Genomic DNA, 23,881 nt, shown 5'->3' with positions numbered 1-23,881 from the left:
TCCTCCAAGCGCAATGCCCCGATCGGGCTCTACCCTGGGGGAGCACTTTTGGCTCCTCCCACACCATCTGGTGTTTACAACGGTATGCGACCACACATACCGTCGTCCTTCCCGGGGTTGCTTGCTGGACGGTTCGAGCTCCCACTCTTGCCACCCGCAACCCCGGAAGCCCCCTTTTAGTCGCCTCTTACGACAGGCAGGGGATACCGTAGCCCTATTCTATTCCCGAAACTACAGGGACAAATTTTGCTTACCTGTTATTTCTTTTGACGATTATAATTACGAGTATTTACGAAATAAAACTTATTACATTCAAAATGGTCTATATCGAAAGCATTACTTATCTATGATGGAAAGTTACTAAGAAAATTGCCTGATGTTAGGATTAGGATTGAAGTCCTACGTGAGATCGGCCCTAGGGGCATTGCTACCATGAGAACTAAGTTTGTGTTGTATTTTCCTTGCTACAACATTCAAAATAGAACACAGCGCTTAACACTGTTATATAGAGTACGAAGGGTTAAAGGGTTAAAAATTAAAAAACAGCGCTTCTTTCACCGTTTTAATTGTGATAATTGTATTATAATTTTTCGTTTATTATAAGTTAATCAATTTATAATTGTTTGAGTGCCAATAAATGGTTTACTTTACAGAAATAAGTATATGAGCAAACACTTTCGATATTACTGTTTTCATTATATTACTGCAGGCGCTACGTTAGAAGTGACAATCATAATAATACTACGACATGGTGGCCTAAGGTCGTTGGAGGCCTGGAGCGGAAATGTTGAATGAGGCCCCCAGTCTATAAAGTTGATTCGATTTTACAAAATTACAAATGTGTAGAAATGATTTATTCGTCCACAAATACGTATTTCAGTAATGGTTTGACTCCGGCTATCTTTTTTTTCGCTGAAAACCTTCGGGGGCCCCCCCATCTCAGGGGCCCCGGGGCGGACTGCCCCTTTCAAGAAGTCTTAAGCGTTACTGTATTCCGGTTTAAAGGGACGTAACGTAACGTAAGGGAGACATACTTATCCGAGGAGTTCCATCTTATTCCTTAGGGGTAACAACACATCTACGGGCGACCTCAGGACCCTAATCTTCTCCGGGGTTGGTTACAGATGTCCATAGGCGAAATTTCTATATAGTAAAAAAAATATTAAATAATCTTTTATTTTTAAACTCTTACGCTGAATTAAAAAAAGATTGATTAATCGTGACCGTCAGAATGGCCGGTCACTACCCATATTTTACATCGAAATAATTACTAAGAGTTGCTACCTAGTTGCTACTAGTTGCTATTAGTTGCTACTAATTGCTACCTTCGATTAAAAAAAGATAAACTACTTTTTAAGGTGACCGGCCATTCTGACATCAGGATGGCCGGTCACCTATCCAGTGAGTAGAAACTACGCAAATGAATAGAGTTTTTTTGTAATCAATAGTTGCTACCAAATTGCTACCTTCATATGCATCGTATTGGACTTCATAGCTTTTAAGGATAAAAAAATATTACGGATTTAATATAAGAGGACTAAACGCCTAATACGCCTGTATAATTAAAAGAGAAAACCCGAAATTAAACATATTATGCTTATACATTATACAGGCGTTTAGTCCTCTTATATTAAATCCGTAATATTTTTTTATCCTTAAAAGCTATGAAGTCCAATACGATGCATATGAAGGTAGCAATTTGGTAGCAACTATTGATTACAAAAAAACTCTATTTATTTGCGCAGTTTCTTCTCACTGGATAGGTGACCGGCCATCCTGATGTCAGAATGGCCGGTCACCTTAAAAAGTAGTTTATCTTTTTTTAATCGAAGGTAGCAATTAGTAGCAACTAATAGCAACTAGTAGCAACTAGGTAGCAACTCTTAGTAATTATTTCGATGTAAAATATGGGTAGTGACGGGCCATTCTGACGGTCACGATTAATCCGTGGCTGGGTTACATATGGCAGAAATAGATGTGTCAATTTGGCGGCAAAGTTAAAGTAATGAGGTTCGACCACTGTTTCATTATTTTTGTGTTGTTTAATAGTACAATGACCTGAAAGAGTAGTTTATATTTTAAATACAGTTAGTTCGGTGAAGAAAAACATCGTGAGGAAATCTATATATCTGTGAAATCAAAAAAAGTTTTCAAAGGTGTGTGAAGTCTACAAATTCGCACATGGCCAGCGCTGTGGACTATGGCCTAATCCATCTCATTCTGAGCAAAGACCCGTACCCAGCAATGGAACAGTAAAGGGTTGATGACGATGATGATGATTCTCGAAAAGAAAATCGGATGTCATGACTAATAAAGATTACTTCCGAACAGGAAGTACTTACTGTAAAAACAAAATATCATATACATTACTCATTAGATCCTGAATGGGAACTGACTTAATAAACCACTATGAACGTTATCTTAAGAAACTAAAGGCGATATTCGCATACTGCCTTCGATTTGAGCCGTTATCAAAGCCTAAGTAGATATCGAATACGTTGAATACAGTTAGAGTATCAAGAAATATTTTTATCAGCGATAAATATGTACTTAGTAAGTACTTCATTCTTTTTATGTTGGAAAATATTGATTATTTCTATATACAAATATTTAATAATATTAATACTTTGAGCTATAGTTCAATCACATTTTAATACATTATTACAATTCGAATGTTGTAGAAACTAAAGGGTTTTGGTGGTAGAACTCTCTGTGGTTCGATTCCGGCGGCACCACCAGCACCGCCACACTTATTTCTGCCTTATGTAGTGCTAAGCGTGCTACAGTAGAGATACTTTTCCAAGACATTCCAGGTTAGTCCTCAGAGGTAACGGCGCATCTAAGGTTGACCTCAGGTTGTAATCTAAACTTATCTGGGTTTGATTACAGATATACACGGGCGTTTACCATCAGGTGGATTGCGTTATGTTTGCTACTGCTATATTTCAGAAAAAGTAAGGGTCAGTAGTAATAGTTTGAAGTTCTATTAGAGTTATATCTGTCCTGTTGGAGTACATAATATCTCCAACAGAATGCTTATTCGTAGTGTTCATTACGTTCCTAGATATCCATGGGATGTAGCGAGTTAGCGACCACTTAAACACATGTATTGACATCTTTAAAAACTAAAGATACAAGTATTTATAATTGTAAGAGCGATAATCTCAGACATGTATATAATAATACACATAGTATTATAACTCTAGATAAAACATCATCTTAAAAGACGACATACTAAATCCTGCAGTCGTCCATTACAGTTCTTAATTAAAATTTGTGTAAATCGAGGCCCTAAGTACACAGGGCTACGTGGATTATGACAAAGAATTTGGCACACCTAACGTTCCTATTTGCTATCTTATCATATTTGTAGATGATAACGCCATATCATTGGGCACACAATGTACCAACACTTCAGTCTCTAGCTACAATAGGGAGGCACCTGTCGCTTGAAATATTTATTATCAATGAGATAACAGGATCAAAGGACCCCAAATAATGTGATTTCAACCGTGCAAGTGTTAAAACAATGGGTGTTAAAATTAAATTAGGTTTAATAGTTCTATTTGTTTTAAGTACTAGTGTTATTGGACAAGACGCTATAATCAATGAAAACGAAAGAACTGTAAGTGTTGAAAATGTTGAAAAGGCAGACGAAGTTGCGGTGGAAGATATCGAAACTAAGACGGAGAGTGCTGTAGAAGATAAACCAGTGGAAATAATAACGGACACCAAGCCTTTAGAAATAAAAAGTGGAAAGTATCAAGCCTTTGATAACACACTCGATGGCGAAGAGCCGACGGAATTGGAGGCTATTGATGTCAATTCGAACGGTGTACAAAATGAAAAGCAGATCCTAATTCCGAGTACGACGGGTATAACGAATACTGAGTATGGTGAGTATGTCTATAGTTTTATCATACTATAAAACCTCGTTTTAATGCTCTGATCTAATCTTAACTAGCGCTGCAACCATGTTCGCTACTTAAAATGATAAAAGAATGATACTCTGAGTGATTGTACGTGTTTTCCCTCATGTAGAGATTTTGGTGAGCTTTGTTGGAATGGCTACATGGTCTTCATTTTTATAAGACATTTTCTTTAGTTATCCAATCATATCAATGTACTTAGATATATTTAATTGATTGCTGTTAAAACTAAATTTAATTCATATTTGCTAGTTGACAGCACTGCAACCGTAAACTCTTAAATCTATGTTTTACTCATCATTTACTGAAAGTTCGTCCCAGATTCGTCTAAATGTATTATAGATAGATAAGATGGATTTTAAACCAAGCTTACATGCCATTTTTCATAAAAATGCCTCTGAACATTTTATAGGCCGAAGTACCTACAACTTCCGAATCAGTTAACTTAACCGTTGCGTTCAATTATTAAAATAAATGTTAGTCTTGGATTATGTTGCAATTATCAATAGCGTGAGGTGTAGCTATTGTGTTTATGACTCAGTGATGAGATGAGTCAGTTAAGTCATTACACGCTAACGTTATACGTCCATTGATAAAACGTAATTGCAGTATGTTTGCTATTCCGTGTTTACCCTTTGGGCAGAGGGGTCGGGGTCCAAGACCTCTTCCTTGTGTGCCCAGGAGCCCCTGCATTACTTAAGACTGCCCTGTATGTATGAAACTAACAAAGTCTCTTAAATGGAGTTAAGCTATGAAATTGTAGTTTTCACATCTATTTCTAGCGTTATCCGATCTACTGAGTTCTCGTCTAAACCACATAACGTCATTCTGGGCATTTCAACTTGATCTTCAGGAAGCGACCACATACAATATTGAAATGTTTTTGTTCAAAATGTTTAAGTTCACATTATATTCGTTATTTAATTTAGACACAAGAAACTTTTAAAAACAAGATAATTCTCAGTATCAACTCTATATTTAATATTGTCTCAATAACATCGTAATCATACATTGGCTTAGATAAAGAAATCGAGGCGACATTTTCACAACTCAAAATGTTTGTACGCATGATTTGTTCAACAATGTTCTGACTATATCTTCCACTTTCAAGAAAAGTTGTTAGCTATATCCAAGAGTCTTATTATAAACCTATGTTATAAACTGAGTCTAATTTTGAAACTTATCATAGTACAAATACGGAGATGCTGACTCAAGCTAACAAGACTTGACCCAAAAAATGTTGATCTTTGCCTAACACAGCGATGAAATCATTTTATTCTTGTAAATTACGAGTACTTGCGTGCTTTGTTTATCTTACATGCTAGTTTCAGTGTAGCCCTTATCAGACCTAATTGATTACACGGTGGTACGTACAACCCACACTTTATAAATTTGGTGCAACGTGAATGGAATTGTTACCTCGTTGGGTATTATATTATTAAATGGGTTATAACTGCTAGGTGTGGCCTTATCACACTCGTTACAAGGTATGATAAGGATTTCATGTAATTAAAGATTTTAAATAAAAGTATGAAATCCAAAATATAATAAAATTAAGAAGGAACGATTAAGTCAGTCTCCATCTCATCAGAACACCTTTATTACGGATCTCTTCTGGTTTGGACGAAAACCAAAATCGTATGTCAAAACGGGCCAAAAACCTTGGAAGTCTAGCGTGAAATGGCGACATACAAAGTTGAATATAGTAACACTAAGACAATGCGATCTTCAGATAGCTAATAAAATACTTTACTTGCCTTAAATTATACCGTATTGTACTGTACTATTACCGTACCATACTGTATTGGATTAAAAATAAGCATTAGAAAACATAAAGTTAAACCAAAAATTAAAGTAGTAGCAGTTGATAAAATGAAGAAAGAATTTCATGAATCATTAAAACTACAAGAATATGTGTGATACACCAAAACAAAGAGGCTATGGTAGGTGTTTGTTTCTGACATCACCTTTACGAGAAACACTTGCTGTACGATAAAGTTGATAAGCTATCAATATTATCAGAGGCTATCGATATTGTACTAAACGCTAAGCTCATCAAAGTGTACTTTGAAAATATGTAACATTACTGGAACGATATAATGTTTAACAAACGCTAGAATTAACTACAATGATGTTTAAAATATGAAAGTCGACGAGAATTTTGTAGGTTTAAGGGTCTACCACGTAGGAACCCAACTTTTTTGTCTTGTAAACCTCTTACCATATTTATCGGTTTTGGGTAAACACGCAAGTCAAGATGTATTTTGTAAATTCATCTCCTTGAAATGTGTTTTTGACTGACTTCTAGGTTATCGTCGACCTATTTGTTGGGGTCGATATTTAATATCACTAGTGTACTATATCCGTATAATTTGTTAAGCCTTCTTATATGTACTTCATATATGTAATATAATATTCTTATATGTAATTCAAGATTGAATTTAGTACTGCAATTCTAATTCTTATATTAACTATTCGACTATTTTGCTATATTACATCAACAAGTGCATCAATTAGTGTACCCACAATATTATTCATTCATTTATTTTTCTCCAAATCATCTATTTCAGCTCACATCGACGGTCGAGTGCTACCCGCAACGTTCTACCAGAACAATGGCCAGCCCTACGTCATTACGCCACAGAGGCTTTCTCAGATCCGTGGCAACTTCATGTACTGGTTCTATGATCAAGGTGGAAATGAGAACATCGGTGACTACCAGCGAGACATCCACACATCCACGCCCCAGATTCACAAGAACTTCAACTTCCAACTGCCCTTCTTTGGATTTAGGTTCAATTACACGAGGGTGCGTTATATGTATAGTTGTTTTTAGTACATTTTATGTTGAAAAACATTTTGGAATTCACTGAAATGCAGAATGTTGTAGCGATAAAATCAGTTTGTTGGACTGTTGTGTGATCCTGTTTGACTGACTACAGCACATTTTTTTTATAATATAAGAGTAGCAGACGAGCATGCAGTCCACCTGATGGTAAGTGGCTACTGCCACCCATGGACATCTGTAATCAACCCCAGATATGATTAGATATTCCTACCTGAGGTCTGCCACAGATGCGCCGCTACCCCTGAGGACTAAGCTGGAACGCCTCGGAAAAGTCAGTTTCTCTTACCACACCCTTCAAACCGGAACACAGCAGCGCCTAACACTGCTGTTATTAAGTAGAAATAGGTGTGGCGGTGGTGCCGCCGGAGTCGAACCAAAAGGTCTACCACCTTCGTATATTTATAACAATATGTCATATCGTACTTCCTAACTTTAGGATGGCATTCAAAAACTCTTTAATTCTTGACCATTAGAAAAAAAGAAAAAATAATCTGCTCTATTTTATCTATTTGCAATCTGTTTCCAGCTCTCCATGAACGGCTACATCTACTTCAGCGACCCTCCAGATCATTACACGTATCCTCTGTCCTTCCCAGTAAGGGACTGGCCCAATGTCAACGATCCTTCTTTTATTGGAATTTTCTTCAGCAAATGCCGTATCGGAAGTCAAAGGCCCGAGGATCCTGATCAGAGAAGACCTGGTGTCTACTTTAGATTGGATAGAGATTTGCAGGTACCTATATCTATACTAATATTATAAAGAGGATAACTTTGTTTGTTTCATTGTAATGAATATACTCAAAAACTACTGGACCGATTTTAAAAATTCTTTCACCATTCGAAAGCTACATTATCCACGAGTAACATGGCTATATTTTGTCTGAAATATATTTGATAAATAGATTTTGAGGCGGTACAAAGTTTGCCGGGTCACCTAGTTTTACTATAAAGGGCTCACTTTAGCTTACTCCAATTCTAAAAACAGCTTTTATTGCTAGTGGCTCCACAAATGTATATGCCATTGAATTATGAAATTGAGGTTGCAAAATAATCGAGTAAATGTCATTTATTTTATATCTATGATTGTATTCATATAAAGACAAAGTTAATTTGTTAATGATTCCATTGTAATCACCAATTTACCAGATGCAACTTTTCCTTAAATGGCCTTGGTACAAATTAAAAGAAGAAACGTTGTGTTTGGTTACATTGTTTAATGTTTATTTTATTTTAGGATCATTTCACCTGAGACTTAAAAAATTATACATACTGCTATAATAACTCTTATTGATTTATACAAATTTGTACATATTTTTAGACGCGTACAGACCAGCTAGGTGTAGAAATGCGAGAAAGAATCACTTGGGACATACGTGAAGGCGTCATCGGATCTGAGACCTTCTTCCCTAAGCATGTCATCACGATAACGTGGAAAAACATGTCCTTTGCTGGTGGTATCGACAACTCCTTATTTATGGTAAGATTTCTTTATACAACGTAATTTTTAAACATTTTAAATAGCAAACAATATTTTAGTTGTTGACTTTACATCTCATTTTTGATCCCCATAATATTTATGATAAGTCGCGTTGATAAGATGCTTTCTACACTAACAGCCACACACTAGGAATCCCTGTATCATGGGTGCTATAAAAATACACAGAGACAAATACACAAACACCCAGACCCAGAAACAGAAACCTAAATTCATCATTTAGATATCTGTTTGGACGGGCATCGAACCCGGGACCCTCTGCGTGTCATGCCAGTATGGTGACCGCTCCACCACGAGGGTTATCGATAGTCGATCATGATAGTAGTAAAGCCGTTTAAGAAATTCTATATTTTCATAAATTGATTCTTGTTTTAGACAAACACGTTTCAAATGGTACTAGCAACAGATGAAGTATTCACGTACGCGATATTCAACTACCTCGAAATAAATTGGAGTTCCCATACCGAAGCTGGTGGTGATACAACGACTGGAGAAGGAGGTGTTCCGGCATATGTGAGTGATTTATAATAAATTAATTTGTATCAATTTTAACGTTTCAAAAATAATTCTATACCAAGATTATCTAAGTGGTGCATGTCTGGTGCATGTCATGAACTCGAAGACATTGATAAGACGACACCCAAATTTGGAAAAATATAAGCTAATCATAAGTCATTTAAATTTTCTAACTGAAATTTGGTCTGTACATATTCGTGACCATCTTCATTTAGTAAATCTAAGAGTAGTAGCTAGGAACCTTCAGTAATTACTGTTGTAGAGAGAGGAGTCTATCTCTTCTACAAGAGTAAGTACGAGTATGAATGCTTGACTTATCTTTTTTTTTTTCTTTTTTTTTGTATAATTTGAGCTACAGCTTTATTAATATCGTACTTCAGATTGGTTTCAATGCTGGTAATGCTACACGAAGCTACGAATACAAACCATACTCTCAAGCATCAGTTCTCAGGGATTTGACAGGAAGAGGATGGGCTAATGGGTTCCCAGGTCGACACATATTCAGAATAGATGAAAAAATATTGATGGGCACTTGCAATAAAGATATCGGTAAGAAATAATTATTTATGTCAAAAACTTAACGTAATACGGTAGTAGAACATTCCAATGGTAATAATGGTGAAATTTTTTAGGGATTTGACACCAAAACCATTAGTGGTAAAAAATTACGGTTAAATTGTGTATTGTCAACTTCAGGGACTCGAAAATTTAAAGCCTGTAATAGGATCAACAATAAATTATAGAATGTAGAAATTTATAAAGAAATTATATCAGATTAGTTGCATTTTACATGGGTAAACGTTAATCAATACTGTAATACTTATTTGAGATTGACAAGGTTCTGATAACTGTATCTTGCCTATGCTGATAAAATTTTCTTTGTGTTGTTACTTTACTATGCAATTATATTTGAATCATATTTTTATAAATTTCGTATTTTTGATCTTTTTAACAAACTTCTTCTCTGACATGCCTACTCGTAAGAAAACATCCACTACTCCACTATTATTCAAGTTCCTTATCTCAATCTAAATTGATCTTCTAACCAAAGTAATACCGTCTTTTTAAAATTTACAGACGGCGCCAACCTTCCTCTCATGTTCGCACCTGAGAGTGGTAACATGTTAGGCGGTACCATCGTCAACATCACCGGTCCTTGCTTCAACCCTAACGACAGGATCACCTGCAGATTCGACACTGAAGCCGTCCTGGGTGCCGTGGTAGATGTGAACAGAGCTATTTGTGTACAGCCACGGTTTTGGCACAATGGCTACGCTCGGTTCGAAATCGCTATCAACAACGAGCCGTATAAGTGGAAAGGGAAATACTTTGTTGGTAATTATTTTATTTTGATTTGATCTATCCATACTTATAAAGTAAGCTAAACACTTAATTAAATTAATCTTTACATTTCAATGAAATCATTTATCAATAACGGTGATCGTTGATACCTAATTATTGTGATTCATATCATTACTGTACTGGGCATGTTTTCTTTGAAATGGTTTAGGGCCCAGTACACTGGCAAAAACGCCCTGGTTGAATTTACGCACCATCAAAAACTACTTTTGAACATTTCTCAAGCTTTCCCGATCCTCAATGGAGAAGTCGTAATTTATATCGTTTGACTACTAATGCTCTGCTAATAACATAATAATAATCACAGAAACACCAGCCACCGCGACCGAGAAAATCTTCTTCCCAACGAATGCAGTCCACGAGCGCTATCCACCAGAAATCAGGATAACTTGGGATAGGTTCAACTTGACTACCAACCTGAACGTCCAGCTTCAGATTAGTTTGTGGGGTTACAAGGAAGTCACGATCAGACCACAGCTAGAGTACATCGATATGATTGAAGTGGGAGTAGCCAATACTGGAGAATATATTATAAACCCGCAAAACTTCCGAAACAGAGACAATATCATGCACAACGACATGCAGTTTGGCTTCCTCCAAATTAACCTTACTACTCCTGAAGTCTTTAAAGGAGTTTCGATATCTCCGTAAGTACATGTTGCATCGTTTTGTTAAGGTTCCGTACTCAAAGGGTAATAACGGAACCCTATTACTAAGCCTCTGCTGTCTGTCCCAGGGCTTTATTTCTTGAAAATTGTAATAGGTAGATATTTGATTTTTAACATTAAAAATTAAAATAAAAAGTCTTGAAAATATCCCTATATTTTCAAGTTTTCTAACCCCTTGGGACGCCATAGAAAAAAAGCGCTATTTTTCGGTATTTTTCGCTATATCTATTGACATTATAAAATAGACCCGCGTTTCCCAACCTGTGGTCCGCGGACCCCTGGGGGTCCGCGAGTATATGTATGGGGGACAGCGGTGTCATCTCTGGACCATACATAAATCGCTCATTAATTTTTTTTTTTGGATTTGTAATAACTAAAATAAATACATAATCGTTTTTTATGTTTATTTTATTAAGGGGGTCCGTAAAACTGTGTTTGATTTCGTAAGGGTCCGTGGACTGAAAAAGGCTGGGAAACGCTGAAATAGACTGTTCAAATATTCTCAATGCATTTACTTCTATGGATGCTATAATAACAAATACTGAAAACAAAAAAAAAATGGTACAAAATAATCCGTGTGCAAGTTCGACACACACTTGGCCAATTATTTCATTTAATGTACAGAAGAACGTCTATCTATAAAACTTTGTCACTTGATTTTTAGGGTTCTCTGGAGTCGTCCAATCCCTCTCGGTTGGTACTTCGCTCCTCAATGGGAGAGATTACACGGTCAGCGTTGGCCTCAATCAATGTGCAACAATTGGCTTCGAACGGACCGTTTCCTCAAGAACTTCGCGTCACAAGTGTGGGTGTGCCCTTGTACCCTGGAACATGCTTTGCTGGATAAGGGCCGGTTCATGCCAGATCCGGGTTGCGATAAGGACACCAATCCCACTTGTAGATATCACTGGGGTGCTATCCATTGTGTTAAAAGTAGTAGCCCGAGGTAAGAATAAGAAGAAAAGTAAACTAATTTTACCATTAATGATGTTGAAAGTCTTATAGAATACTTAGAGAGTACTTGAAGGTAGAACCCTTTGTGGCTCGATTCTACGGCACCACCGCCACACATATTTCGGCCTCATAACAGCAGTGTCAAGCGCTGCTGTGTTCTGATTTGAAGGGTGTGGTAAGGGAGACATACTTATCCGAGGCGTTCCAATTTAGTCTTTAGGGGTAGCGGCGCATCTGTGACTAATCTTAGATAGGAATATCTAATTTTATCTAGGGTTGATTATAGATGTCCATGGGCGGCAGTAGCCACTTACCATCAAGTAGACTGCATGCTCTGCTACTAAGTTAAAGATGTATGCTTAGGTTTTTTATGTTTTGTACTAAAATGATGAATGTTTTCAGTCCCGAGGGTTCAGGGCAACAATGCTGCTATGATAAGAATGGATTCTTAATGTTGTCGTACGATCAGATGTGGGGTTCAAGACCAACGAGGTCACATGATTTTGGATTTACTCCTTACAACGAAGCCAATAAGGTTAGTTTCATCAAAAAATCAAATTTTAGTTGAAAATAGTCAATGAAAAGAGAGGATTAAAAATTGGGGAAGGGAAAGTGGAAAGAAATTGTGTGTTTTGGACACGAACAGTAATGTCATATTTTTTTCAGGTACCATCTTTATCCAATTGGTTCCACGATATGATACCCTTCTACCAATGTTGCATGTGGCAAGAAGAACAGGCAGTTGGATGCGAAACTTTCAGGTAAATTTATCTAACTCATGCTCTGGGCTCATCCAATTCAGTATGTAATTCTCTTATTTTATTGCTGGTGGCTTCACGAATATCTGAAGAGAAAATAATTTAAAAAGCAGTGTTGCATGCGAGACGTGTTCCAATTATTTACCAATAGTTGACAATTACTTGTAAGCACCAAAATTAGTAATTATATCTTAAAAAAATCTACAGGTATTTTTCCAGTTCATATTACATTGTTGTCATTTAAAACATAATTATTACAGGTTTGAGCGCCGCCCATCACAAGATTGTGTTGCGTACCAATCACCAGGAGTTGCTGGCATTTTCGGAGATCCTCACATTGTGACCTTCGATGATCTTCAGTACACATTCAATGGCAAAGGTATGTTAGCAAACTTTAGCAAACAAATTCCTTGTATTAAATACATGATTGCTTTTAAAATACTTCGTATGCGTTACAACTATGGAATCTTTGTATTTTAATTCTAGTGCCGTTTGACAAATTTTGTCTTATACAAGAAATGCTTCTGCATAAATGAGGTCTACCATTTCGATTTCAGTAATAAGGTTTTGTGTCATTACATCTTACCAAAGATCATATTGATTGACTACGACTATGACTATTTAGTACTTCTAACATAATCAAACATGTCTCCCTTACCACACTCTTTAAACCAGTACCCTTAGTATGAGTTTTTCAGTTTTTACAAAAATTACTATTATTGTATTTGCTTATGTTTTTACCCATACATTTCCAATCAGCGCCTAGCGGACTGTATCAGAACTGATTGTAAATGTATGGGATACACGTAAATAAATACAAAAATAATTTCTGTAAAACCGTAAAAACTCATACTAAGGGTACAAAACACAGCAACGACTAACGCTGCTGTTATGAGGCAGAAATAGGTGTGACGGTGGTCCCGCAGAAGTAGAACCACAAAAGGTTCTACCACCCTTCTCAACGTATTCCTTACTTTCCAGGTGAATATGTTCTCGTAAGAACGGATCATCCTCAACTGAGATTGGACGTGCAAGGAAGATTCGAGCAAGTACCGAGGAATATTCATGGTGCAGTGAACGCCACTCATCTCACTTCGATTGTAGCTGCTTCTAACAACTCCGTACCTATAGAGGTGAATACATGAATTTAACTTTTGATAAACTTGTGTTAGTAGTAAGACTGCGTGATTTTTAGTAGATGTTTGCTCTTATTAGCCTATTACGTATTAGGTGCCATATTAGATTTAAGAGTCTTACTGCATGATGAAGACAAATTATGATCGAAAACAACCCTATCTCAATCCTAATAGAATTCGCAAAATTGACATGTTGCCCATTTGACATGTTGTATGCTTCTGCAACTGCAAAATATTAATTCCTTTTACCTCAAAATACCTTTTAGCTTTTAAATGTAACGGTTACTCACGATACGCGGGTTTTAATTTCTTTTTGGAACTAGTTGCATGGATCGTGGTCATTGCGGAACGCTTTAGCACATCGCAACATAATTCAAAAATATACTTTTAAGACTTTTGAGAAATATTTCTATTTACTTTAAGGTACGACTACGTCCCCAACACGCCCAATGGAGGTACAGGCTGGATGTGTTTGCTGACAACAAGAGGGTCTTCTTTGACAGATCTGCTCTTCGAGTTCAATATTTCCCAGGTAAACTTCCACCTTCAGTAGATCCAAAAATATTTTAATGTCAGCTTTCAGTAGTGTTATCTTAAAAACAAACACTAATCGTGTATTAATAGAATTAACATGTACTTATATTTTAAATGGTTTTTAGTAAAATTGACTAAAAATTATTTATAAGTAAGTATTCTAAAGTAGCATAAAACTTATTTGATCTTTCTTTGCCTTTGATATTCGCGGGATAAAATATCTTGTAAACAGTGATACTTATATTTTAAAAGAGGATTATAAACGTATTATCTACATTTTGTCTAGCTATATAAATCCAGGTATATATGAGTGTTTTATTTATAACTAACATCATATTTTTTATAAACTTTCAGGTGTTACGGTATACCAACCTATGTACATCTTGAACCAGTCGGAAATCGTCATTATGTTCTCCTCTGGAGCTGGTGTTGAAGTTGTTGAGAACAAAGGCTTCATGACTGCAAGAGTTTATCTACCTTGGACATATATGGTGAGTTTAGTGAAATTTAGTTCGGAATCTAAAATTCTAATTGTATTTTTTACCTATTCATAATGTAATTGAAGTGATCCATACTAATTGACTAAATAAATGATAAATAGTGAAATAAAAAAAATGGAGTTTAGTTTTGGTAATTTCATTTTTACCTCTTTCATTGCTCACACTTAACACTGTGCACTTATCGAAATTTATTCTGTTCACTTTCTTTAGTTTGTCAAATGTATAGTTTCTTGTTTAACTTTCTTTGTCTGACGTTCATCTCTTTCTATATTATGACGTAAATTAAAATTAATTTCACTCGTTTTACAATTGATAAATTCTCTGGCTATTTTCCTTACCAGAGGTGACTGTTGAATATTTTGTAAATTGTTATCAAATGTTGCTTCCAAAAAAATGACTAAAATATTTTGTAACTTCGTGGCTAAGTTAGTTCAAGTCCATTTCTATAATTTTGGAATCATCTTTTTCAGAATCAAACACGGGGTCTGTTCGGCAACTGGTCTCTGGATATGAACGATGACTTCGTGCGACCAGACGGTACTCTAGCGGTGGTCGATCTGAACAACTTCCAATCCGCACATCGGGACTTCGCACAACATTGTAAGTATCAAATAGTAAATAGTAAATCTTAAGTGAGACTCACATTGTATCACAATAAGCCATATAGAACTTACCAGAAATTTCTTACACAAACTACACCATTTGTATTTCCGGTAAAAAAATGATTTGTACCGGGTTTATTTAAGACCTATAGATAATTTTGGGTGTACGTGACTTTGTTGCATTGTGTTCATAGTCTGTATAAATTTTTATTACTTCTTTAATTTACTTAATTGAGTTTACGTTTATTAAAATATGCTCACCTTATTCTTCGTCCATTCTTTCTATTAATTCATAAAACAGATCCGAAAATCAAAATGTTTATATTCTGAATCCGTGGGGCTTAATCTGAATGAGATCAACAAAGTTGACAAAAAGGTTAAGCAGACAAATTTCAAGAGTTTCTTAAAGTCACATTGATTGTAATTATACCGTTTTCAGGGCAACTCACGGACAGAGAGCAACGAAATATAGGCGTGGCGTTATTCGTGAGGGAATATGGTCGAACCGCAGCATACTTTAATGACAATTCTTTCATACCCAACTTTATACGAGAGCCCGCGGACTTCTTACCAACAAATCGGTCACAGGATGTAGCAAGAGCATGGGAGATCTGCCAGGACTCGTACCAATGTCGGTACGACTTCGGAATGACCCTCAACCGGGATATGGCGGAGTTTACTAAGAATTACTTGTCTTCTATCGTAAGTGACTAGAATTTTGCTTATTTAGAAGTATAATCAATTGAACTTTAAAATATGACTGAAATTTAAAGAGATTGAAAAGTTGAAAGAGAAAACAAATTGTTAAGTTGAAGAATTGAAAATTTAAAGATAATTAAGAATTTGTTTTTGTGTATGAGATGTTCACGTGGCAGCAATCTAAATCATTTATTTTATTTATAAATTTTGCTAGTATGGTGTTTAAAGAATTTGTTTTTTTTTTTAAAGATTAGTACTTTATGAATTTGGTAGTTTTATATAATTTTGTTTAGGATTACCATTGGGTAAGCACTGCAAAATAATATTTTTATGCTACCACTATCCCCAATTAATTAATAGTAAAATAACACGGCTTTCGCCCGTTACCAATACTTAATCTATCCAAGTGTTACCTACCAAAGACCGAAATTTCACAATTTCTATTTCTATTATGAAGTAATTTTCAAACGTTTTTATCTTTGGTAGGCAAAATTTTGGATAGGTTAATTATTAATAACTGGCGGTAACCTTTTATACGATTGGAACTATGAATTGCAATAAAATAAACCGTTTATCGTGTACTATCCATTTATGAACGATGCAAAAAATAATCCACTTAAATATGATAGATAAGAAATGAATCGCGTCGCCATAGCAAATTGTATGACTACACTTGCTAAAGCGGACTAGCGGATTGGCGCGGACAATACTGCTTGATCAATAAACCGTTAAATCATCATTATTAGCCATTTAAAAAGGATGCAAAAAATAATCCACTTAAAATCCACTACTTATTCAGTAGTAGCGTGTCTCCAATTCTCGGACGTATCTAGTCATCAGGCTATTGTTTGTGTAATTGCTTCAGCCAAGGTCCTATTCTAAGGGACTAACTATGGGAAATCCACAGTATAACGTTGATCGCCGCTACGATTATTATGCACCTTATCAAAGACCTGCAATAATTCATTTTGAGGTTTGAGATATCTTTATTCTCATAAGAATATACATTCAATTGGAAGTGTAAGTGTTGTAAATTGTGGAAATATTGTGGAATTAAATCCAATAGTGACTGTGGTTTTCCAAAAATCTTCCAGTGATAATTTTCACATGGCATTTAGAAAAGTGACACGAGTATAGTATAGTTGAAGGTGGTAGAACTCTTTGTGGTTCGACTTCGGTGGCAACACCGCCACACCTATTTCTACCTATTAACAGCATTGTTAAGCGCTGCTGTGTTCTGGTTTGAAGGAGAACATACTTTTCCGAGGCGTTCCAGATTAGTCCTCAGGGGTAGCGGCACATCGGTGGCCGACTTCAGGTAAGAATCTAATCTTATCTGGAGTTGATTACAGATGTCCATGGGCGGCAGTAGCCACTTACCATCAGGTGGATTGCATGATCGTCTGCTACTCCTATATTATAAAAAAAAGTTGGACTGGGGAGGTACCACCACCACACCTATTTCCAATTCAGTGAAAGGGTGTGGGTGCCAGACTTACATATATATTTGGTGATCATGTTAGTCCTCTAGAGTGGCAACTATAATTTCCTTCAGGTAGAACCTATTATAAAAAGAGATGCAAGACGTGCATAGGCGGTAGTGAAAAGCTTTATCAGGTGGACTGCAAACTTGTTTGTTACTTCAATTTTATGCATGGAATACCTTTTCTTTTATAGACAAACATCAAAGAAACAAACGCACGACGGGTAATTAGCTGTGGCATATTGGAGACTCCTCGATTTGGACGAAAGAGTAACTTCTTCTTTACTCCGGGCACCAGAGTAAGTTTGATATTCAAATAACTGGGGTATTATTAATGTCTCAGTATCCAAGTTTTGCTCATCAAACATCGAAATTACTAAGCTAAAATTGCCAAATATCGGTCTTTCATAGGCTAAACATTGGATGAACTGTTTAATAGTAACAGGGTTTACAAGTGAATATTATATTACTACTCACAAAGAAAATTAATTAATATACAAGCAGCTATTGCCGATGCTACACTAATTTTAATATTACACTACACTAACTTTAATATTACGACACGAAATTTTAATTTTATTGTGTGCTAACTAGAATTTAATGTATTTCTGAAACAGGTAAACTTTGAATGCAATCAAGACTTCATCCTGATTGGAGACAAACGACGTGTCTGTGAAGACAACGGCCGATGGAACCTTCCAGATTACGGTTACACCGAGTGTCTACGTAAGTTCACTACCTTATACTTTCTGACTATCAATAATAATAATAATAATAAACGATTTCTACACTCACAGCCCCACACTAGGATTCCCTGTATCGTGGGTGCCATGGACACACACATAGACAAATACACAAACACCCAGACCCAGAAACAGACACCTAAATTCGTCATTTAGATATCTGTCTGGCCGGGAATCGAACCCGGGACCCACTGCGCGTCAGACCGGTATGGTGGCCGCTCCGCCACGCAGGTCGTCAATACAGTCCACAGTAACCCGCCCCGCGTAAGACGACCCGCCGGCCCGACGATCACCCGGCCGGACATATGTATATCTAAGTGATGAATTTAGATTTCTGTTCCTGGGTCTGGGTGTTTGTGTATTTATCTATGTGTGTGTCCATGGCACCCACAACACAGTGAATCCTAGTGTGGGGCTGTGAGTATAGAAAGCGTTTAAAGCGTTTAACCCCTACTTCACAGACCATTACTTTAAAACGCTTAAACATTTACAATAATAAATCTTTATCTACTTATTTATCACACTTCCATTATTAATTATAAAACAGTCAAAAACAGAGTGCACGGTCGCTAGATCATAAGCCATTTTTCACATAATATAAGTAGTAAAAGATCAGGCCCATCGAATGATAATTAACCAACTTTATATTAAACACACAAAGAGTAGTAGATTTCGAACTGAAATTAAATAATTATAGTTTAAAAACTAAAAACCGTGCTAAAATCGCACAAGGAAAATCGTTAATCCTGATTCCGGACGATCCCGATGAGGAGGATGGAATAAAATTATTCAAATCGTGTATTGTCATCGGTTTTTGAGACATTGCTAAAATCAGATGACATTTCATAACATAATAACATTGCATAACTCAAAGCAAGACCTAATAATCCAAAAATATAAAATAGAAAAGTATTTAAAGTGACGTACATTATCATCAACCAGCAATTATGTGGTCTATATGAATCAGTGTGATGTGACTGTAACAATTGAACTAACGCCTCCATTCTAATATCCAGGTAACCAGGAGTTTTCACAACGCGCTCTATTCTTGACCTGGGGTGTCATAGTGGCAGTTATTCTACCATTAGGACTCCTTATTTGCCTCCTTTGGTTCTGGTGCTGGTACAAACCGAAATCCGAAGGCAAAGAAGGATTCCGCTTCGAAGATATACCGCGATCGAAATCCGCCTCGCGTCTTAACCTTAGATCCAACTCAATGGGAAACATAACAGACACAATGAAATCTTCCACTTTACGTAGCCAAGACTCAGATGTTAAACCTAAATTCCCTACCACTCCCACCGAAGAAACTCCAATGAAAGCTCCTATCACTCGAGCTGCTCCGGCTCCACCCGGTGAACCTCAGGACGGAGAGAGTTCGGGTATAGGATACACTGACTCTAATAAGAGCGACTCCGGAAAATCAGACAAATCTCTCAAAAAACGTCGCGCTTACGACAAGTCTTACAGAACAAACGAACCGTTACCAAATGCTCCTGACGTTGAGTTTCCTGAAAAGCTTTGGGATTTGTCTGAAGAAGACTTACTTTCCCTAACAACCCCGTCCGATTCTGAATCCAATCGTGATTCCACATTGACCCGTCCTGCTAAAGACATCGCGTATGTCAGTAAGCCCCGACAAACTGGACGACATGCTCTTGCCAGTGATTCTGGGTATTCGACCAAAGACGGTTCTGAAGACCCATATGCTCCTAAATACGAAGGTCAATACAGTCCGATATCATCCGCGTACTCTCCGACATATTCCGAAATTTATTCACCTCCTATCAGTCCAACGTCTGATATTAGTCCCAGGAATACGTACAACAATCCTGGTCTACCGGAGCCTCCAAAAAGTGCTCCTCCCACCGAAATAAAAACGTTCACACTTCCACCCCAAAGGGGCAAATCTGTCGAAACATTAATCGATCCTCCTGCATCTGATGCGCCTATCTTTAGCAGCCGATCAACTATGGTCTAGTTTCAATCTAGTCTGGATCACTTATACTAACCCACTGAACTTTATTTAATAGACATAGTTTTAGAAACTAGAAAGGAGCAACGTAGTTACTGTTGCAATGACAATCTTGAAGAGCGACAGTTTAGTTATTTTAAGTAAGCACGTTAAGTGGTAGTATGCACTGAATGATTCGATTCAAATAATTGATATTTTTTACAAGTTGATGTGTCCCATTGATGTTGTGTTGTATTAACATCTATGTATGTAGAATTATGGTTAAATAAATGATTTTAAGATCTAAATGGTATCACAGAGAGGAAATTTCTGTTCCGAAGCTTGGTAGAATAACTTGTTTTAGATTTAATTCATTGCATTGTCTTGGTGATATGAAAGCAAGAAATAATTACCACGTGTGTGGAATAGAAATTTTCTCGGTTATGTGATGAGTTTTCATTTTTCCTTAATTTGTGGCATTATTACTTGCTTTCTTATCTTGTGTACACAAAGAATTCGGGTCACGCTATCGCTGTGCAGGTGAGTTGGCTGTGTTCATGATTACATTTTTATTTATACTTCGTGATAAGAATTTATCATCGTAATCAATCCTTTATCTGTAGGGAACGCTAGTGTTTGCTATGAAAATCAAAAGTTTTGAAATGGATGAAATGTAATTAACAATATTCATGTAACCTGTTCTATGCTTAAAAGTTTTCTTTAGAACTTAATTTCTATTAATGTTTTGTTATTAGTTATTCTTGACACTCCTTTGACTACTTACAATCGATAATGTTTTAAAGTGGCTATTGTAAATTAATCTACAAAAAATATAACTTCTACTAGTACTTCTGTAGTTATATCTTTCATATTAATTTTCACTATTTTTCAAAGTAACACAAATTAACTTCAAAGTAACTTTTATCTAATAATATTGGAGAAGTATCTTTTCTTTTATGGTATCTCAAGTATTATATCTCATTTTCTTTTAATTTTACTATTAATTTTCACTACATTTTCAAATAACACAACTATATTATATTTGTCTAGTAATACTGCCGAAGCATCTTTTCTTCTTTTTACGGTCTCTGATGTTTATTTCTAATTTTCTTTTAACTTTACTATTAATTTTACTACATTGTAAGTAACACAACTAAGTATATTATTTTTGTCTTATAATACTGGAGAAGTATATTTCATTTAGTTGTATTGGCATTAACCTATTTTGAATTTAAAAAAATGATCTGATTTGATTCTTTTTCTTTTATGGTCTTACAAGTACTATTTCTAAATGTTCTTCATAAATTCAGGTAAGCAAGAGTATTCCTCCCGTACTCTTGGTGCGACATGGGGTATCATCAGCGCGGTGATGTTGCCCATCGTGGTGGTGCTCATCTGCATCGGCTGGCGCATCCTCAAGAGGAGGAAGGAGGAGGAGAAGGAGGAGAACGACTTCCTCACCGTGAAGTGAGTAATCTTCTTTCGATATTTAGTCCTTGTTGTAACTTTGTTTTCTTCTTAACGAGGTAAAAAATTGAATAGATATACCATCGTACGACTTTTTTTTACTTAGCAGGAATTACTTAGTTTTAAGATTAGAATTTACTTTCTCTGGAATATCTTACACATTCATAGCACAGACCTGTATCTAAATACAGGTCCGTGATTCATACTGTATCTTAAATTTATAAAAAATATTATTATCTACAACTGAATATGATGGATGATGGATTTCATTGTTAATGTCTGTTGACGTGTGGATTAAATAGCCTTATGCATGATCACCAGCTTGTACCCATTCAAGGACAGTGACTAATGTTATGAGACAGAACTTAAATTGAACTACTATTGTGTAAAGAAAACTAAAATATTTATTTTTAACATAATCTTCGTTAACTCTTTCAGAACCCGCCCCATCGACCCGGACGAATCACTCAAAATCAACTCAGATGACGACAGCATCCCCTACAAAAAGGACGTCACAGAAGATAGTCCCGAACCAACAGAACCAGTAAAGGTGGTCGACTCTAGCTACCCTTACGATCAGTCCTACGACCAGCAAATACCGCCACCACCCCCAGAGCCTCAAACACAGCAGGCGAGAGCGTGGGCTGGGGAAACGGAAATCAATTAGACAGTAGTGCCCTCTAGGTTAAATGTAAAAGACAGGCTCGGAGTAATATAATATAGAGTGCATTTATACTGCCAATAACTTGGTACGAATAGAAGAGAGATATGCTATAGTTTAATATTTACAATTATAATTAAAGTTGCAGAAAATTAAAAGAAATAAATTAAACTATAAATATAAAACAACTTATTTAAAAAAATTACATATATACAAAAATGAAAATAAAAATATAAAAACAAAAACACTACCATAAAAAATTGTCACCATCACTGTCTTTGGGCAAGGTTCCCAAGACGCTGGCAGCATTTCCTCTCTGAATTGCTATACCAATCCTTTGAGCGAAATGTATGACAGCTCTCGGGTCCCCAGAGACGTCGACCAAACGAGTTGACAGCTGTTTAAACAGCTGCTATAGTTGTTTTAAAGATTATTAGTTATGAAATAAGTATTGTAAGTTTTGCAGGCCATTTGGCAATCACCAAAGTTTCCATTTTGTAAACTACTAAAATAACTAAATTGACTCATTCCAGTTACACTTTAATTATGATAGTTCGCCTTATACCACGCATAGTAATAATGTTCTGACTTGTGCCTACAGTTCATACCCAAGTAGGCTCGCTCTATACTTTATAATTACTCTGAAGTTGCACCGCAGGTATAAACAAAAACGGCAGAAATAATATTCTAAGCAGAACTTTTTTATTTAGTTTGCTAGCAAATATTACCTGTAAGTTTTGACAAATAGTGCATAACCCTTATAATTATTTAAATTAAATTTAAGAATATGCTTTAGTTTTGTGTTTTCATATAGGTGTTGCATAGAAAGTAAATAATTATTTATTATTCTATGCTTTAACTCTGTTGGTTACCAACTGAAATTAATAACGAATTAATAATTTTCTTATATTATGTTTAAAAAATTATGTCGTTATATTTCGCACTTTGTCGTGTGTTTATTTTGGTATTTTTTAAATGTTTTTTCACGATCCCACCTTGCAAATATAATGTATTTTTATAAAATAAATAGTATTGTATTTTTGACAAATATATTTTTTAATAATAATAACCAGCTAACGCTATGTGTTAAGTGTTTATTTTAAATTTTCTTACCTATACGTAATTAAGCTCGACTTTTATTATTTTAGAAAACCGTTACATGTATGTTATACAACATACACTGACAATATTGTTTGTATGGATTTGTATTGATTAGCGTATTAGATAATAAAGTTTATAAAAAAAATGTTTGTTTTACTTATGCCATATTTATAGCAACAATATCGTTAGAAAAAATTTGGTAAAACAATATTTTAGAATGAAAGTTATTAATACAGAAATGTTGTTTTTTTATCTACTTCATTTTGGATCAAAAATGAAATCCCCTGTTTCAAAGAAAATCTTCACAGTCACAAATACTTATTGATACAATCACATTATTCAATTCAACTGAAATTAAGTCATTTAAAATATTTAAATAATTTTAATTATAAACCATGTCGTTATATTAGTCTGTCTGACGAAAGCCTTTGCTTAGTTTTAAAAAATATTAAAGTGACACCTGACTTTGACAAC

General features: G+C 35.7%; 1 protein-coding gene across 3 annotated transcripts; it reads left to right on the top strand.

Moving 5' to 3' along the window:
• The first annotated feature begins 3,281 nt into the window (after positions 1–3,281).
• On the top strand, positions 3,282–23,533 carry mesh (sushi domain containing 2 mesh). Of its 3 annotated transcripts, XM_073089499.1 has the most exons (22): positions 3,282–3,896; positions 6,500–6,738; positions 7,304–7,510; positions 8,096–8,254; positions 8,648–8,785; positions 9,169–9,337; positions 9,866–10,123; positions 10,455–10,794; positions 11,480–11,761; positions 12,172–12,304; positions 12,436–12,530; positions 12,788–12,906; positions 13,509–13,660; positions 14,087–14,195; positions 14,552–14,688; positions 15,168–15,297; positions 15,739–16,001; positions 17,676–17,780; positions 18,099–18,207; positions 19,241–20,128; positions 21,489–21,645; positions 22,084–23,533. In XM_073089499.1, the coding sequence occupies exons 1-22, from the start codon at positions 3,530–3,532 to the stop codon at positions 22,310–22,312; spliced, it is 4,785 nt and encodes a 1,594-aa protein (XP_072945600.1). In that variant the 5' UTR covers positions 3,282–3,529; the 3' UTR covers positions 22,313–23,533. The 3 variants fall into 3 exon arrangements, with proteins under 3 accessions (XP_072945600.1, XP_072945599.1, XP_072945598.1); XM_073089498.1 differs by lacking the exon at positions 19,241–20,128; XM_073089497.1 differs by lacking the exons at positions 21,489–21,645; positions 22,084–23,533 and having other exon boundaries at positions 19,241–20,435.
• The last annotated feature ends 348 nt before the right edge of the window (positions 23,534–23,881 follow it).

This window comes from Epargyreus clarus, unplaced genomic scaffold (assembly GCF_041222505.1).
Source record: "Epargyreus clarus isolate Ecla_fem2 unplaced genomic scaffold, WU_Ecla_fem_2.2 ptg000029l, whole genome shotgun sequence".
In the NCBI taxonomy this organism is placed as follows: domain Eukaryota; kingdom Metazoa; phylum Arthropoda; class Insecta; order Lepidoptera; family Hesperiidae; genus Epargyreus; species Epargyreus clarus.
Note: the sequence above shows the minus strand (reverse complement) of the source record. Positions and strands in the feature narration are given on the sequence as shown.

Coding starts and splice junctions, on each gene's coding strand:
- mesh (XM_073089499.1), top strand. CDS start 3,530: ATGGGTGTTAAAATTAAATTAGGTTTAATAGTTCTATTTGTTTTAAGT. Junction 12,907..13,508: donor GTACACATTCAATGGCAAAG/GTATGTTAGCAA, acceptor CTTACTTTCCAG/GTGAATATGTTCTCGTAAGA. Junction 13,661..14,086: donor ACAACTCCGTACCTATAGAG/GTGAATACATGA, acceptor ATTTACTTTAAG/GTACGACTACGTCCCCAACA.